We start from the raw sequence: 19931 nt of genomic DNA, 5'->3' as shown, positions 1-19931 counted from the left end.
TCCAGTCACAAAAAATGGATTTCAAACCAGAGGATTAAAGAGCTCACAAAATGATTTCTATTACGTATTTGGAATGATACAAGCTGGAACATTATTCAGAAATGTTTGAAGATACAAATGTTGACGAAATATTTTTTACATACAATTAAAGGTTAAAGGAAGGGGAATATATATATATATATATATATATATATATATATATATATATATACACACATATATATAAAAGATATATATGTATGTATGTATACATACAATAATAAATAAACTACTACGAATCTAAACTTGTATCACAGCTTTTGCTCTAATCAGCACCAGTCAGACTGGTAATAATTACATGTAAATTTCATTAAAATTTAAACATCAAAACAATACCATCATAAACATAAGTGCCCTTATGCTACAGTTGTAATATGTGCACATATCTAATATATACAAACATATATTATGTCATAAGTAAAAAGGAATACAAAAGTGGTTATAACATTTAACATATAACATGCAAGAACTTACAGCACAATATTAAAATCAAACTTACATGTAAATAATGAAAAATGCAGTTGGCTAATTCCTCCACGAGTACCATAATAAGGTAATGAACAAAACAACAGAGCTCTCAGAAAGATACCAGAAAAATTGAAATTCAAAACTCATAATGTTTTGAGGTAGAATTCCATTCTAACATACATTTTATTTGCGCACATACATGTCGCTATTCGTTTGTTTTTCTTTGATACATATATCTGTATCTTGTCCACAAGAGACAATTTTGTCCTGCATTGACGTGAATCGTACAGTATGAAGCCCACTGCAACCGTAACCCTAATACTCAGCAGTCTATAACATTCTAATCTTGACAGTGGCATCATTTAGGACCTAACCAATGATATGACAGTATCTGGTTAATACAAAGGCCAGCATAACAATGCAGAATTGGAAGCCTTCCAAAAAACTCCTTACCCAACAATGACGGAACAACCACAGTACTAATTGTATGACATTTAATACTGCCGTGCAGTCTAGTACTGACATACCCTCATTAACTTATACATGCTATAATACTGACGCGTCTGCTGAAGCCCAGTACTACTCATTTGCATACAGGCATCGTTAGCATAGGTGTTTTTGTAGGGTTAATACAGGAAACAGCAATAGCAGTTATGCATAGTACATGCACATATAAATATCACAATTATGTAATAACTTTATCATTCTCTTCAAAATTCACAAACGGGGACAACTCACTAACATTGTATTTCATAACAAAAAGACCTCCTCCCCCTTCCGTCTGTATTCCCTTTTTTTTTTCAAATTCCTGTAAGCCACATACAGAGCTTTTATATTAGTGGACTACAATTTCAACTTGAATGTTCCTTTGTGAATGCTGCTTATCCACTGGACCTCCAAATGTACATTGGCTGCTGCCACAAATAAACATCACACTTCTTAGCAAACTCTGTGCCTCAAATCTCTGCAAATTAAAAAGAAAAAAAAAAAAATTCTTAAGCATTTCGGGCATTTAGCAACTCATGCGTACCTGTGAGAAGTTTATTAAAAAATTAGACCATTATTTATTCATTTATTTGATTGGTGTTTTACACTGTGCTCAAGAATAGTCCACATACATGTATATGTATGTAGATGATGGCAGCCAGCATTATGGTGGGAGGAAACCGGGAAGAGCCCAGGAAAAAACCCATGACCATTCGCAGCTTGCTAGAAGGCCTGCCCACATTCGACTGGAGAGGAAGCCAACATGAGCTGGACTTGAACTTACAATGACCATATTGGTGAGAGGCTCCTCGGTCATAGCGCCGCGCTGGCATGCTAACCACCATGGGCCTCAACTCGCACTATATAATTTCATCATTATAAGCACATGGAAAAACAAACAACAAACACCAAAGACTTGCGCAAAAGATAGGTAATTATGTTAATGGTACAAAGACAAAAAAAAAAAAAAAAAAAAAAAGACAGCCATTATGATGGATTTCTTACAAAACCCAGCTTACCATGTTGAGCTGCATGGGGAAGTTACAACTCGTAAGTTAGTGGGATGATAACAGATCTCATGATACATGTTTGGGTTTGTGGGATGATAATAGATCTCATATGTGTTTGGGTTTGTGGGATCATAACAGATCTCATGAAACGTGTTTGGTTTAAATTTTAAATTACATATTTCTCTTTCACTCCACTTTATATCAGCTAACCAATACTGTAAATTGAGGACATAAATTCATATGATACAACTTTTGAATAATCTTTAGCATAATTAAGCTATTAAGACTTTAAGAAAGCACAGTACATTACAAGCTATGATAGATGCTTTTATTAACGTGAAGGTGAAGAAAAATATATATGATTTTTTTCTTCAGATGCCAAATTGAACAAATATATAAGATCAGTATATAAATTTGCATGCACATATTAATTTAACATGTATTTTCAAAACCACTTTAGCGTACATGTATACATATGCAAAGTTATATCTTGACAATAAATTTAGTAGACAGAGGTATCATTAGGTAAGATACACGTACAGCACAATGGAATAATATAGTTACTGAATGACAGCTGGTTTATGTGGAACAGACACACCTGAGCAGTACCTTAGACACTGGGACAGGCCGAGTCCAGGTAGGGTACACGATGGTTCAGGTATTTATCAATGAGGAAATCAGCGAACTGCCGCTGGTCCATGGTTAGTACAGAGGCGTCACAGCTGACGGGAAACACAGGAAGACAGAGAGAGGGGGGAAGTTAGTGAGGAAACAAGGGAGGTAACCCAGTAAAACGCACCACTGCAGAAAATCAGTCTTTTGTCTGCAAAATTTTATTTCAAGAAAGACAGTGTAGCCCTCAAAAAATCAATTATCGAGACTAAAACACAGTATAAAAAAGGTATATTTTGTGAAGTGGTGCCATTGCTAAGTCCTGGATTATACAGGTAAAATGCTAGCTTAGTTTACTGCCAGGAGACAAAATTTACATAAACAGATTTGAGAGTTCTAATAGTTCAGTCAATCAATGTCAAAGTTCTGGTTTGCTTTGTTAGCCAGTTTGTTAACTTATTTGTGCATGCGGCCTCAAAAATTCCCTGAATTTTCTCTCTTTCCATTATACCTATATAGTGATAGAATGAAGAGTGTTGACAAAGCACTCTGTAGCTATTTCCATGTTTAAATTTGAGAAAATGCAAAACTACCAGTAACACTCAATACAATGATTACAAGAAATAGGTCAAAAAGTTTTAGCTACATGTACATGCATTTGTATGTACTTGTCCACCCATTATATTTTTCACAAGAAAAAATATACTGGTGGTTACGTACATATTGTACTGTACAACATTTATTTACATTCAGAGCCATCATTCAGGTGACAAGGGAATAGTCAGGAGCAGATAGAATACCTATACTCACTACAACAAAACATTCAAGTCATTCAAGACATGTGATAAAAGAGAAAATATACCAAATATATTAGAGGATTATAATAACAGAGCATAGATTTAGACTTGCCAGAGCACTAAACAGTTTCACCTTACTACATGTATCTTAACCACTACTGACAACAGTTTTAAAACATCAACTTATGGTAGAAGCTGTTAAAAATGTGTGAACTGGGTAAAGATTCCTTACCTGTTTTTATTTTCAAACCAGTTCTTGGCACGGAACCCCTGAATTGAATGGTTCTCAGAGTCTCGGACTGGTTCCTCGTCTTCAAACTCATCGTTTAGATTTCGAACGATGCCATAGCGACGGGCTGGAACCCCAAACAGTGGAACCCCTCCGGAATGCGAATGGCCTCTCAGATGTCCCACCGTCTCATGGCGACTGATCGTACTCTGTGGGGAGATGGCTCGTGATGCAACCTCCATGTTGAAGGTGACATTAGGACTAGCACTCCGCCGGCTGGGTGGAGAACTCCTGCCAATTCTCCTGAGGTCCTGATCGCTACTGGCAGGTTTGAGAATTCCTCGGACTGGACCACTACTTCTTACTGGAGAACGGCCTGCAGCTTTGAACGGTCTCTGTGGAGTAAACTCACTCAGTGATCTCCCTTGAGGAGTTCTCATTTCCCAGTCATACCCTGAGTTGCCATGGTAACTGTTGTTGAGCCCTGAATGATGATGCAGTGCTAAGGAATGAGGATCTGTTGAGCGAGGTCTTTGTCGAGGCCCATTGTCCTCACTGAGATATGACCGGGAGAGGTGGGACTTGAGATTTTCTATTTCTTCGGCATAACTTCTGCTTCCACCTTGGCGTGACCTTGACGTATGTGAGGTTTGGGATTCTCTCAGTGGGTCACGGTGGGGTGGCCGACTGTCCATGTACCCATCTATATATGGCTTCTCTGCTTGACTCTCACCCAGGTCACTGTCTGAGTAGTTAAGCTGACCGGTCAGAGACCACTTCATACGCCCTTCATCCCCTGGGGTAACATCTTGAAAAGCATCTCTTGTATGGAGGGCTGAAGTCTTTCCTCTGCGATGTGGGTAGATTTCTCTGAAGGATGACTTGACAGCGGGCGAAATCTCCTCATAGTTGTAGGATTTGGGTCTTGATGGGTAGTTCTTTACTGGGCTGATATCTGTTGGGGAGACAGATCGTGGTATAAAGTGCCCCCTGGAGGGACTACTCGTCATCAAGGGCTCAGAACTCTTCAGCTTAGAGTATGGTGTAGATGTGGTATAGGTGTGTGCAGGGGTGGCGGGGGAGAAGGAATGAATCCGATCAGCTTGGAGTCGATCCTCGGTAGTGATAGCACTCATTTTCTCATCCCTGTTGGAAAACCTCTCTTTGATATCTGCAGCCCGTGTCAGAAGTGTCGCTGTTTTCCTGTAAGATCGTTCCTGTGTTTTGACCTCATTGATTTCTTGGCTTAGGAAGTGGTTCTCTTCTCTTGTGTCATCAAGCTTAACCTGCAGATCCTTCACAGCAGAATGGGCTCGGTCCCGGCTCACTTTCATGCTCTCTAGCTCCTGCAAATAACAAAGGCAAAGTAAAGGTAAAACGCTAAATGTATTGCACAATTTTTCAAATTGTTAGATGGTTGAGTGTAAAGAAAAACAGCTTAACATACTACCAATACACAGCTCGTTTATACTGTAATAATGTGGTTTATATATGTTCATGTCAATAAGCAAGGCTTTTAGATTTTACCTTACTTTACTGTGACATACTTTCATACACTGTGATTTAAGGATAAGGATACATTTTTACACTGGAAGGAGTGAATGTTTTTCAAAACTATTATTTGTGATATCTAAAAGTTTGGCCTTCACCTACAACAGGCTTGTGAAGAAAAGCAACTGCAGACACTTACCTCTTTAGTTTTCTTCTGTTCTTGTTTGCTGACATTAAGTTGTCTCTTTAACTGATAATTCTCCTGTTCCACCTTGTGAATACCATCAGCGTCGGTCCCACCCAACAGGGTCCGTGCCTCTTCAAGCTCCTGTTCAAGACGCTCACAATCTGACCTTGACTTGGTCAGAGAGCCTTCAAGGTCAGCCACCCTGACCTCTAAAGTGTCTGACCTTAACCTTTCTCTGTTCAACTGAGTGTGCAACTCTTCATTCTCGGCCTGAGTCTTAATCAAGGACAGCTTGGTTTCCTCTAAAACTTGGGCCATTTTGGTCATCTTTTCACCTATCTCATGACTGGCATTGCCCACCTTGGCATGCAGGATTTCATTCTCCATTGTAGCGCTGGCCAGACATTGCTTGAGCTCGATGATTTGACTGTCAGTCATGAATTTCTTGGGCTCTGTCAGCCGCTTCCATTTTTCCTGCCTTCCAGGTTCTAGACTGTCCAAATCTTTTATGTCCACACCCCAAATGTCAGAGGAGACTTTCTGTATGGGGCTGCTGTAACCATATTTGATGGGTGCTGCAGATGGAGGCTTTACAATCAGCTCATCATCCATCAGTATGCCCGTGGGAATCTTCCTTCCCGAAAGATCTTGCAAACTTCTGGAGCGGGCTTCACGATAATAGTCAGGATCCTGACTTTGTTCACTGTGTCCATGGAAACTTCTAGACCTCCAATCATCAACTGGTGAATGATTTTCTCTTCGGCGACACTGATTCCTGTGAAGTCTATCTTCTGATAATGATCGCCCAAACCCATGATATGATAACAATGGCCGTCTGCTCAAGTCTCGGCGGGATCTTTGGTCTATATCATCTTCAGCAGTCTTCCGACTTAAAGGACTTTGCATAGTAACTAGGAGATCACTGACAGTGTCTCGAGCTCTCCTGCTGGCCTCTATGCTGGAGAGACTAGTACGTTCTGGAGAGCGTAACAGAGATCTTGGAGGTGACTCACGTGAGGATCTCTTTGAGGGGCCTTTTGGCAAACGGCTCCTTTCTGTGTTCCTGCCTCGCTCCTGCTGCTCCAAACTGTCAGGCCCCGTTCCTTCCTGAGATCTTTCCAAAGTAAGAACCTTTGATTTCAGGTTTCTTATCTCATCAGTCAAGAGATGAACCAAGTCTTTATCAAACTGCTTTTCACCTTTTGGGAATCTTTCTGCTCTTTCTCTGTAGCCATCACCAGATGTGTTGTTCTTACTTCTGTATTCATCAACATCTTCTATCAATCGTCTTGTAAAATGCTGTTCTGGTTTACATTTAGGTGCTAATGGTTTTGTTTCCAGGGAAGACATTCCTGGAGAAACATTCCCTCTTCTTCCTGAGCTTAAGTCATCCATGTGAAGATCCCCAGATCCGAAAGACCTGTCATTTAATTTATCATCTTCCATAGGTTTTTGCAAAGATTCTCTTAACAGTCGGATTTTCTTCAGACTTTCATCTTCCTGGATCTTACATCCCTGATTAGACTCGGGTCGACTTTGAGATTCACACCCCGAATCTGTCAGACGCTGGGGATCTGTTAAGCGAGATTCTCTAGACATGTAGTGAGCTAGATCCTCACTAGGAGTCCGACTACCTCCAAGGTGTTTCAGTTCTGCCTCAGAGCTATCCTGAGAATGGTTTTTCTCAAGCTTTCCCCGAGAATCACTGGATGAGGAAGTTTCGTCTCCAATGTTTGAGTACTCTGTGTAGTCCCCTTCTGAGATCCTCTCACTTGTCTCAAATTGAGATGTGTCACCCAATGAGACTGCCCCGTCTGTCATGTCAGCCAATGTCTGACGGGTATGTTGTTGTTGTTGGAGAACCTCCAGTAGTCGTGCCACTTCAGGGCCGTGCCCTGGTAACAAGAACAGCGGCACTCCTCCACTTACCCCCGATGACATGGGTGCGCCAGGTGTCATCCCAAACAATGGTACGCCACCTACGGGGATTCTGAAATTATTCTTTGGCTCTCCATTTTGGTATCCTTTAATTCCTGGATTATTGGTTGAAGGGAGTCTGGTTTGGTTACAATGGCTATCACTGCATGTTGGATTATCTCTGGACTTTTCACTCTCAAGTGACTTTGCTTCACATCCTGTGACTACTTCTTTTACCTTTAAATTGATAGTATCTCTAACGATTCCCTTATCAGTGTTTCCTTGGTACTCCATGTCTGAAGACAGCCAATCAGATGTGTCCTCTGAGAAGCCGTTGGTGTCTGATGTGTGGCCCCCTAGCGGAGGAGTAATGACACCAGATACTTGCCCATTAATCTTCACACTTCTGTTTTCCAACTCCTTCTTTTTGTCTGCTGGAATTTCGAAACTTTTTGCATACCGTGAAGGAGAAAAACTTCTGACAAATCTGCCAGCGCCACTTTTTCCAGAAGTGTTGCTTTCTGAACCTGAAAATCTTGATGTAGGTGCACTGTTAGGCCTCGAAAGCCTCAGACTTCCTGCTGAACAGTTTTTTCCTTTCTCAAGCAGACTATCATTCTCACCAGAGAAAGTGACAAATTTCTTATCAGACATTTTGTTCATGTAACTGTGGTTATTATCTTGTCCATTAGTGTAACTTTTAAGCATAACCGACAGTGGCACACCAGACTGGTTGTCTTCTGTGGACATGGGGTAGATTCTTCTTCCTAGATCACTCGGATGAAAACTCTGACAAAACACAACAATTTCCAAAAGTTACTAAGGAGAAAACAATAATGTGTTGACAATAACAATTGAGAAAACCAGTACAGTGACATAGATGTTTAAATAACAAATTTTCTATTTTAACACAACATTGGAATCTACTCATCACATATATAGGAATGTAGATTTTCAGACATCCAGGTTAATATGCTATAAAAGATAACATTATAAAACTGTTCTACTGGACAATGTATATTATTTACTGAGGCGACAACCTATCGACTTCAACAGAGTAAGTGTTAAAGAATTCCTTTTTATACAAAAATGGGAATTCACCAGACCTGACACATCCTGAATTGGTGGCAAATTGTTTTAGTATAAACAGGAATTCTTTTTGTTTAACACCTTACTCTGTTCAAGGTGATAGGCTGTCACCCCAACGTCAGTAAATAATATACATTGTCCAGTAGAACAGTTTTATAGAGTTATCTTTTATAGAGCTCATCATGTACTTTATCAGGTTTTACAGCTGAAAACATTTCAATACGGCAGCAGTCAGATGAAAAGAAATGGAAACCAAACAGAGCCCGAAGTAAACTACGGCATCTAACTAGGAACTAAACTCCTGATGTAAAACTGATGCTGAACCAGTGTGGGGTTGATTTGAATACTGATATGCAAATCTCAGTTATCCAGAACAGCCATGCCAGTACAATTGTGTGCATGTTAACATACAACTAATTCTCAGTCCGGATAAAAATAAACCGAGATTTAATGGTCACGTCATGCCAATAACAATGCTTAGTACCTCCGTCTGATTGGAGAATAAGCTCATGTACAACAAAATGTAATCTGTACATTACTGAGTTACTTATTACCGAGTTATCTTGCAGAGCATCGCTTGTCCTTGTGCTATTTTCTTCCGACGAGCTCTCTGAATCCTGTGTCTCTCCTATCTGTACAAAACATAAAATATTACTTCCTGGTGTCTCTTATCTTTTGCACATACTGTATAAGAATGGCCATGCAGATGTTATCTATCTGATAAACATATAAATTATTATATACATGTACTGCCAATATGGATGAATAACACTCTGCTAATCAAGGAAATGTGTCAAACAGGACATCAGACAAATGTTTCTACAACAACAGCATTGAAATCCTCCACTGCACATTATGTCATCTTTATGATATCACTATTCTGAATTGAATATTTAATTAACCGCTTTGGTATGAAATCCTAAACATAAGTAACATTTGAATAAATCAAATAAAGCATGATCAGTTAAAAAAAATAACACCAATCAAATAAATAAATAAAATAAATTTAAAAAATAGCTATAAGACTGACATTAGAGTAAAATTGGGCTTACCCTCCAACGCAGCAGAGCAATGTATATCAACAGGTCATGGTCCTCTATTGTACCATCTAGTAACTCCTTAGGTCTGCAACACAGAACATCGGAGATAATCATGTGGTATACACTACACAATTATTAATTTAAACCATGAACTTCTCCAACATAAATACTCAATTAATTATGAAATGTTATGAGCTTCACATACTTACTTGATTATCTCCCCTTTGACTTTGTATTTCGATTCCACTTGAGACAGCAGACTCAGAATCTGTTCTTCTTTATCCTGACAGACAAAAGTAATGAATTTATTACACACTTATCATTTATTTTTGGCAGGTTCCTGTTTCACAAGTCCCTCTGCACACACATATCGCAGCAATCAATACCTTCGCCATTAGGAATCCACGGTATATATTGGTTACATATGGAAATGCAGCTTGAATTATGAGAGATTTATGAATGCACCATTCTTCAATACGCTATAAGCTTTTCCGCAAAGCCAATGATTAGATAAATAACTATACAGAAAAATTGAGTGTTCCTGAGGTTATAAATTACATTCAGAACAAATAAATTTGAAGACCTGTACTATATCTTCTACCCTACTGACAAAAATGTCCCACAATGATCAAGACTTTCGTCTAGAACATACATCTGCAAATTTTATCACAGCAAAATTGTGAACATGACAGTTTCTGAACCAATAGTAACATGTGCCTGGAAACTAAGTAACATATCTCCTACCTCTGTAGTGCTCTTCACTGGACTGCCACAAACTTGCTGCAGAAGCTTCGAAAAGTTCTCATGACTACAAAGGCTGAAATCAGAACAAAATCCTGAAGAAAAGTTGTGTCACAGCATGAGACAAAAGCAAACAAATCAGCTTTAATTTTTGACTGACTATTACACATTGCCTGTGTTTTCTTGCCCAATTATACACAAATTTGGCAGACATGTCGCCTTAACTTTTTTCAGTCATTCTGTTTTGCATGTACATGTTACCTATGTGTGCAATGTGCTATACTGGTAATCAGAAGTCAGTGATTTATCAATTCTTCCAATTATCTACATTCTTTAAAACTTTCAAAGACAGCGAAATACTAATTGGTCATCACACAGTGATAAACCATTAACCAATTATTGTAAAAACAAAACAATGCAAACTGTGTGACCAATCACAGATGTCAACTGTGTCTGTTCAGTGAGTGAGTGAGGAACAGTAGCATGATGTTAACAACAGATAAACCACCACAAATAATGACAGCTTCCCTCACATGCACTCACTTGTTTGTCACAGTTTTCTGCGGGTTCCAGACTCCTGATGGCAGTTGTTTACAACACCACTTCAGAATCAATTTCTTCCCATTTCTGATGGTTCTTTTATCAACACTTCTTTCTGAGAAAGAATCGTATAATGTTACTCTTTATTACATCAATGCTGAATCTCACACTTAATATCTTTACTTGACACCATACTTACAGGTAACTCGGCTTAAAGGTATATGTAAGCTGACCAGAATGAATGCAAATAGATAATATTAAATAAGTACGTTTACAGGTAACTAAATTAATTATGGCTTAGTTCATGAAAAAATATTCTCTCAAACATGTGTGACTATGACAACGTACAAAAGTTACAACTGTATTTTCTCGGTATTCCTAAATGCAAATAGATAATATTAAATAAATACATGTACCGGTAACTAAATTAATTATGGCTTAGTTCATGAACAAATATTCTTTCAAACAGGTGTGACTATAACAAAGTACAAAGGTTACAACTGTATTTTTAGAAGCAAATAAAGGCCATGAAATATTTCTTTTATCTGAAAATCCCCTTTTGCTATCTAGCAGTATAAGAGATAAGGCAAGTGAATGACAATCTATTATGGAATGATTACATGCTCGGAAGGTCATGCCTACTTGGATTATGGACTGTAAAATGAAGTATGATAGCCCACAAAAGGTCCAATATGGACTTCACATCTCCCTGAATAACATCTGAAAATTGATACAAAAACCATTACAGTATGCATCCAAAAAGATATTCCAATTATTCTTAACCTACATACAACTGTTCAGCACAGTGCTGTAGTATACATGTAAGCATGGTGAAGGGTTGTTATTTAGGGTAGCACAAACACAAAATAACAAACTGACAAAATCAACGAACGTAGACAACCGCATGAATAAGACAGCAGGCAAATTTACATGAGGTGATCGCTCCAGATAGTTGGATTTAAAAAACAAACTGTCAAATGACAAGGTTAGGTTACCTTGTGGTATGCATTTATATTATAGTCATTATATGTAATCAGAGACAATAACTGTCAACAGGTGCACAAGTATTCTGGAATAGTATCTACAGATAACTTGTGTTACATGGTGCTATGGCTGTGTATACTAGAATTGCTGGTACATATATATATATATATATATATAAGTCAGTTACCTTGACTGGTCAAACTGAGCTTTACTCCATGCTTGGTCAGGTAGGAAATGACCTGGTCCAGGTACCTGAGAATCGTCCCCTGCCCCTCTACCTCACCCCCAGCCTGTAACAGTCAGTAGGTATACAGGTCAGTTCTAGCTGGGTATGTTAAATCCTCTTAGATCTTAATGCCTAATTCCTCATGGGTAGGATATTACATTCTCCAAACTAGCCACTGACAAAACTAAGCCACTGCTTAGCTACATTGTTTCTTTGTTTCAAACATCCAAATAATAAACCAATTACAAAAGATAACCTTATCACTAAATAAAGGTGTTCTTGGGAAGGTAATTTGATAAATTTTCACCTGTATTGTAAAGGTCTTTTATCATGCACGGCACGTTCCACCTTAAATATGTTGTAATGAGTTACCATTAATGCTACGGCTAATCCCAGAATACAAGTCCCATGCAAATTTGAGTATGCTTTGCAAAGAGCATTTGTGAAAACATGTAGTATTGGGGCAAATCAAAGGATTTGTTCTGCATAGTTGTATTTAATTCTACGTAAGTAAGAATTCCTTTTATTATTTCAAACTCTGCAATCTTTACATAGAATTACAAAATCTGCTTGAGACTGTGTGTGTGCTCTGAAGACCTTGGACGTAATTCTTCAATGGCGTCAGTAAAATTTGTGTAAATTGATCTAGCCACAGAAGTCATACATGTTCATACATGGATATAGCTTATGAAGTATTCCTCCAGGAAATACATGTATATCAGATCCAAAAAATCTGGCATTTTTTAAGTCAAACCTCAAGATCACTGTTCAATTAATGAAGTGGACATGGGAATAAAAAAGTGAAAAATGTTTTTATAAATTGTTTTTAATCTCAGTGAATGAAAATGGAAGTTTGGTATATTAGTGGATATATTTTTTATATCACACTCAAGAATAATGATTTCAACAGCAGAATTTGCCAGAAATCCAACAAACCTATGCCTCATCTTGATTTGAGTAGTCATCAAGTGTTAATTGACTGCTGAAGAGTAATATTTTTAATTTTAACAGAATGAGTTAGTAAGAGCTCTTGGTCAGTGAAGTTCACATACATATACATGTACACTGTAGAGAAGATATGATAGATGGTTTGTAAAATACAATTCATATGAAACTACTGACATACTGTGACTGTGTAGTGAAGATCTGCTCCAGGACTAAGGATATTGAGCAGTTGACACAACACCTCCCCTTTCTGGACGTCAGCTAGTCCCTCCACCTGCCGCCCTGTGTCGCTTAGTACAGAGTTCACCCAGTTCAGATACACCTGTCCAATCAAAACACAGGTGAAAGGTTAACATCGGGTTTCTAATAAACATTGATTTACACTTACTTATGCTGAAAAGATCAATTCCAGGCGGCACATGATATACATGCAGTGTAAACATTTAAACATACATTTGCAATACTTATAACTGAAGAAAGATATTCACAAATGATCAAATGTTTCAGGTACACACTGGTATGTGTTAAAAACGTCTCCAGAACATTACAAGTCTAAATTTCAAATGCATCCATTGACATATTTTTTTTGGTTAAACACCAGAATATGAAATATGTGCATGATACAGCTCAATATTGATATAAGTACACATGATGCAGAGTGTTCATAAAGGGCAAGTAGCAGGCTGCAGACAGCTGCCTACTGCCATCCCCATAGCTGCCTACTTTGAATATTCTAACTATTTAAATCAGTAGTAATTGTGACCTAATTACTTTCAGTTCAGCGGCCTACTTTTGAACTCTGACCTACAATTCAAAATGAAAAGCTTGATGACGTCATCCCTCTCATGACTTGGGTAGCTTATACCATGTTTACTACGGTACATTTTAAGGTTAATCGGTGAGTGAACCTGACATAACCCTTACCCTTATCCTATGATAGCTATAATAAGTGTGTTGCACGGAGCTAGAGATTGGCTATACTGACCAGGTGAACTCCCACTGTTTATTAGTCTAACTTAATTAACAACAGATAACATGTTCCCACATGTAGGGCTGTTAATCATTGTAAAGGGGGAGATAACTCTCGATCCCACCAGGAGAAAGTGACCAAAGCATGTAGCAACTTGCTGGAACAGGCCTACTCTGTCACTGTCACAAGGTTAAATGGGAAATCTACCCAGGTAGAAATTAAAGTAAACTATCAGAGATTAGTCTAAATTCACAGACTGAAAAGCCAGGTACAAGTAGGTTAATGCTATTCACTTATCCTCTTTGTAATGAAAACTTGTTCCCTAGCCATAGGTGTGTATAAAATAATTCTTCTGACACATCACCATACGAAAGGGTGAATAAATGTTCATTTTATTCAGCGTGAAATAAAAATCAGCGCTGTTCAGGTGGCATGTTTGCATCAACCAGAGTATTTACCTGACTTTCCTGTCAAGCAGGTCATAATTTCACCAAAGGTAAACAATGAACGTGGACAAGTTTCCACTTAACAGCATCTTACACTAAATTTCATTACACACCCCATTTAAACAATGATAACAAAATCACTTTAACTGTCAGACACCCGAAGAAGAAGTCAACCCCTAAGATTATAATGTTAGCATGTAATGGTCAAGGTAGTATTATATGTATGTATTATGTATGTGGCATTATTTATTTAGTACACAGAAGAAAACATGTTCTGACAAGTACCTGTGTACTTTGCTTTGTGGCTGCCTAATACTTTGGCCTGACTGCTCATAATATATTGATTGAATATCCCCAGAAAAGTGTACTCAATACATCCACAAACGAATAATATGACAATTGTGCGCTCCCTTTCCACGGGCTCTTAAGGCGCAGCTTGTAAATACACAGACGGACTATATAATTTCTACATGGCTAGAACCTAGCCATAAAAAACACACAAAGACTTTAGGCTTCAGCGCATTGCAGACAATTCCCAGGTACACTAGAAGTGAAGGGTCATGCTTTGGTAAAACCAATCTCAGTGACATAAAACGACAAAATAAATTTTGAGGCAATAAAGTCTCGGAATTTAATTAGTTTCCAATTTCACCAACACCTACAATAACAGCTACAAGCCAGTGTACATGATCTATGTCTCCATGAATGACAATCGCCATTGCGACTTAGCGACAGTTTGCCTCTGTGACCTTTCATAAATTGTGCAGAGAAGAGGACACTGGCTGGAAAGTGTGATTATAGACTAAATGTTTTTAACATCTGACATTATCATGTAAGCATGAATTACTTGTTTATCAAAGCTCTCAGTTTTATTTTTTCATCTCAACAACATCAAATGCAGTGAGTGAAATCTGAGGTAAAACATGTTTACTCAAACCTTATCACCTGTGTAAGGTGTCAATTACATAGACCGGCTGAATATAAAATTTCAACTGATACACATACGACAATATGCTTTCTATCAGAGTCAACCAATGATTTCTCCATTCTGGTGTTGATAATCAAACAAGAGTCTAAAAGTGTATAAAAGTTTAAATATAAAGCTATAGCCTAAGATTTATTCAGAAATCTTTTGACTGTTAAGATCTTAGCATAAAGGTAAGTCCTTAAGAACAAATCTGTTGATTGTTTGGTTAGTGCTTGTCTATACTCAAACAGCCCATTGAGAGCCTGGGGGTGTTTGACCAGTCCTCTGCTTATACCTTAATGCGACCTGTACTTATCTGTACATAATGCTTGGTCACTTGTGTGTGAATGCTGTCAACCTTAACAACACGGGAGGAAAGGCGATAGAGTAATGTCAACACTGACACGACAGGTCGTCTGTGCATAAAAGAGATATCGACTTACAGATTGGTCAGAAATTGACCTGTACTTAATTGCCGAAGAGCTTTGGGAAATGATCGAATCATTCGCCTGTGGCTTAACGCCTGAGCCAGTTCTTGCATTCGTCCTATTTGGCACATATATTCACATACACAGCACCTGTGGAAACAATACCTGGAGCTCTGCGGAGCAGCCACACCTTGTTGTACATGTTACGCTGTCCTGGAGCGTAAGGTATCCATGCACTTCACAGACTAAACCAAATAATGCTGAGCAAGCAAAAAGCACATTCATAATACTATTGTATATCAATATGACTGAAGTACATAAATATCAATATATGCCTACAGGACTGTATAGTCACTATGGTGTGACGAGCATTTGCCCAGCACTATATCAACATACCATTACCTACACAGCTGCATCTTAAATAATGCTTCAGAATAAATGGGCTTAGCCCTTGACTAAATGAAACAAATCCCTCAAACCACCTTTGTGGTTTGTTTGGAGAAAGAATGATGAATGAATTTCAGAGCCAAGAACAATACTTTATGACCATTACTCGCCTGTAAAATGTACATTCATTTCCTGCAAATTTTCTTTACAGCAAATGTATTTATTTGTATTAAATGCACACTTTTTCTGTCATCCAGTGCACTTTTCCATGTGTATTGACTATCCCTCCAAACCCAAACTGTTCATATACAAACTGTATCATGGGCTGCATGATTACATGTCCTTTCCAAACTGGCTAACCACCACACAGTGACTTCATCACAATAGCATTAATTATGCAGCCAACATCCCCTCCCAGTGACTGATCTGAATCTAGCCTGATACATACGTCCCTTTTCTCCCTGTGTTGATATCAAGTGATATGGAACGATTGCTGCAAGCACAACTGATGGTTAATATATCATACTCCATGTGTTATGTCAATTTAGCACACATGTAAACGATACTGTTTCTGACGGAAAATTACGTCCAAAACTGTTTTCCTGATTCTGAGAATTCTACTGACTTTGGAACGGTCCAAGGAAAATAGGATGATATACTAGAGAAAAAAATGTAAGTTTCAGCACAAAAAGTAATGTTCTATTACCTTGACCATCCTCTAAAATGCATCTTTTAAGGCTAATTTTTAAGGTAAATATTGTATGTGACTCACAGGCTACAGCACATCAATGTAAACTGTCGGACCAAAAAATATCGTCCGTTTTGTTGATACATTTGCATGATTGATTTTGAGTGTATCAATTACAATAAATAAACAGCTATGCTTGAACAAGCACTCATGTTTTCCCTAACACTTCCACATACATGTAGCACTTTGTAGTTATATCATTTGTGGACAAATTAATGAAGTAAGGTAGACATTAATCAAGTAAAACATGAGATGGCTCCAATGGTACCATATGAACATTCTTCTCAATCAAAAATTCTGCAAGACAATTGCTCAATAGAAGAGTGAGAAAATCACACACATTTAATCAGTCCCGGTATATACATTCATGTCACTGCTTTTTCCTAAAGTCTAAGACACTCACCAAATTAAATTTATTACCGATCAAAATTTTATTTGGACCAATATTAATCTAAAAGCCACTCACAGGAAAGCCTGAAGAAGACAAACACATCAAGAAGGACTTAGAAAAAAGCTCAAGATTACAACCAAAAGGATGGTAGTCCTGTTGCAGTTAGGTAGTACTAAGTGCCAGTAATTCTGTGCACAATTGTTATTTATTTATTTATTTCATTGGAGTTTTATGCTATACTCAAGAACATTTCATTTATGATGGTGACCAGCATTATGGTGGAAAACAGCCAGAGGCCGGGGAAAAACAGGTGATAATCCACATGTTGCTGGTTGCAAAAATCCAAGATGTCCACCATGAGGACAGTACTACCATTGCAACTTCCAAAAGTTGGAAGCCTTGTGTCTTGTTCTCATACAGATTAGACACATGAGGCTGAAGAAATACTGCTACACATTCACAAAGTTCTAAGTATACAAAATTCAAAATGGCTTGTTTGCCATTGGCCTCAAATTCAACAGGCTCCAGTAGAGTAATCCAAAGCTCCCTTAAACACTGAAGTCTACAAACAGGTCTAAGTCTACCTAGATGTTTGACTTTGGACACATTCCAACATAACTACTGAATGTGTATCACAGGTTTGCTGCTCTGCACACAATTTAAAGATAGCCTATGCCACTTAAACAGTGCATACCTTTCACAAACTAGTGACTACAGATATGAGCACTAACATGGAACACCCATGAACTGCAGATGTGAACACTAACATGGAACACCCATGAATCACAGATGTGAACACTAACATGGAACACCCATGAACTGAAAATGTGAACACTGAGATGGAATACCCATGAACTGTAGATGTGAACACCGAGATGAAACACCCATGAACTGGAGATGTGAACACTGAGATGGAACACCCATGAACTGTAGATGTGAACACCGAGATGGAATACCCATGAACTGCAGATGTGAACATTGAGATGGAACACCCATGAACTGAAGATGTGAACACTGAGATGGAACATCCATGAACTGCAGATGTGAACACTGAGATGGAACACCCATGAACCGGAGATGTGAACACTGAGATGGAACACCCATGAACTGCAGATGTGAACACTGAGATGGATCACTCATGAACTGCTGATGTGAACACTGATGGAGCATGCATGAACTGCAGATGTGAACACTAACATGGAACACCCATGAACTGTGGATGTGGAAACTGACACGGAAGATCTGTGAACCTCAGATGTAAACACTGGCATGCAACACCCAAAAACTGCAGACGTGAACACTGACATGGAACACCCATGAACTACAGGTGTGAATATGCACATGGAGCACCCATGAATTGCAGATGCAAACACTGACAATGAACACCCATGAACTGCAGATGTGAACATTAATATTGAACAACACCAATGTCACCATTAAGCCTAATTTTACCAACCCTCCAAAAAATGCTCAATTTTAAAGGTTTTTATTCAGGTTGTGATAAAAGTTGTTTTCTTAAATTTTTCTCTGCATGTCAGTTTCTTTAAAATCTCTGTATTTGTCATAAGCGGCTATCACAATTAACTAATGCCCTCAAAAACCACTCCTATGTTTTCTGATTGGGTTGAGTTAGGCCCAACAAAGTGTTTTTAAATTATGGCTAAATGAACTGCATGCAAATATATACTGACATGGAACACCCATGAACTGCAGATGTGATCTTCAACAATGACATTGAACACTCTTAATTTAAACTATACTCAGTGGTACCATTTATTACGTCTATATATATTCCTAGAATCTTAAGTTGTCACATGTTTGTGTCTCTGTTTGCTTTAGGATCAACTGAAAACTATACTGGTTCTCATACAACTGGCAGTACCCCACCAGCGGTACATGACAGCAGTATGAGAACATGGCCACTGGCAGTCGGAACAGGTAAAGTTAAAACGTGTCCAACTTTTCCGATCACCGCCGGTGTGCACATGAGAACACTCGAGTCACCAGTCCCGGCGGACTCAACCACCTGCCACTGGCATCATCCACCTGGGTGTACCAGGCTTAAAATATGATCAATGTTTGTAAATACTTGTATTTGTCAGTTAGCTAGAGTACTTAATGTGTGCAGAAAATAGGTCCCTTACTCCCTGATGTGCTAATTAAATTAGTTATGTGGTGGTACATGTAGGGTTACTTTGGATACAAGCCAAAAATGTTTCGAGCTAAAAGTCCCCTTAATCGAAAACTACTATGGCCAGCACAGGTAACATACACCATTCCATGGTACAAGCAGGACCTACACATTATTCGAACTACCCACTACAGCCCTGCATGTACAGCAAAAATAAGTAATAAATCGTGATTAGGCCTAAATGAAGTTACATCATGATGTAGGCAAAACATTTAACTTCCTAATTCAATATTTCTCAATCCTTATCTAGATAAACATGCATACCTTCAACCCAGCTACAAGCAATCACCTTGCCTCTAATACAAGTCCTGCCTGTAGTGTGGCAGTGGGACTTGGAGAAGTGACAGCTCTGATCGACGCATTGACAAGCCTCGACTTGTGTGCCTCCAACCGCCTACAACAACGACCGACCGGCCGACCACCGGCTCGCCGGAACAATACCACTGCATATCGACCTGTATCAAAAGCAATCTGACTGAAACCGTAACTATATCACAAAAATATACTTACTCTCAAAACAGACATACTACAGCACTTAGCACTTGAAGGTCGAAAGATCCAGAGAGAGGTTTAATGTGAAATCTTGGCCTGTCAAACTCTCT

At 38.5% G+C, this 19931-nt stretch overlaps 1 protein-coding gene across 2 annotated transcripts; it reads right to left on the bottom strand.

Moving 5' to 3' along the window:
* Positions 1-293: 293 nt before the first annotated feature.
* LOC135466826 (uncharacterized) lies at positions 294-19926 on the bottom strand. Of its 2 annotated transcripts, XM_064744541.1 has the most exons (13): positions 19840-19926; positions 12983-13123; positions 11818-11920; positions 11289-11366; positions 10650-10761; positions 10110-10182; positions 9575-9648; positions 9378-9450; positions 8880-8957; positions 5332-8025; positions 3645-4987; positions 2613-2725; positions 294-1471 (listed from the first exon to the last, which is right to left on the bottom strand). In XM_064744541.1, exons 1-12 carry the CDS (start codon positions 19852-19854, stop codon positions 2614-2616), a joined length of 4896 nt encoding a protein of 1631 aa, XP_064600611.1. In that variant the 5' UTR covers positions 19855-19926; the 3' UTR covers positions 294-1471; position 2613. The 2 variants fall into 2 exon arrangements, with proteins under 2 accessions (XP_064600611.1, XP_064600619.1); XM_064744549.1 differs by lacking the exon at positions 2613-2725.
* Positions 19927-19931: the final 5 nt, after the last annotated feature.

This window comes from Liolophura sinensis, chromosome 1 (assembly GCF_032854445.1).
Source record: "Liolophura sinensis isolate JHLJ2023 chromosome 1, CUHK_Ljap_v2, whole genome shotgun sequence".
In the NCBI taxonomy this organism is placed as follows: Eukaryota; Metazoa; Mollusca; class Polyplacophora; order Chitonida; family Chitonidae; genus Liolophura; species Liolophura sinensis.
The sequence above is the reverse complement of the archived record's forward strand: the minus strand, read 5'-3'. Positions and strand labels throughout refer to the sequence as shown.

What these genes read in the sequence shown, in the direction of transcription:
- LOC135466826 (XM_064744541.1), bottom strand. An exon ending in ATCTTCACTACACAGTCACA is followed by an intron (nt 11,921 to 12,982) that starts GTATGTCAGTAG and finishes TGACTGTTACAG; the next exon opens with GCTGGGGGTGAGGTAGAGGG. An exon ending in TGGTTTGAAAATAAAAACAG is followed by an intron (nt 2,726 to 3,644) that starts GTAAGGAATCTT and finishes GTTTCCCGTCAG; the next exon opens with CTGTGACGCCTCTGTACTAA.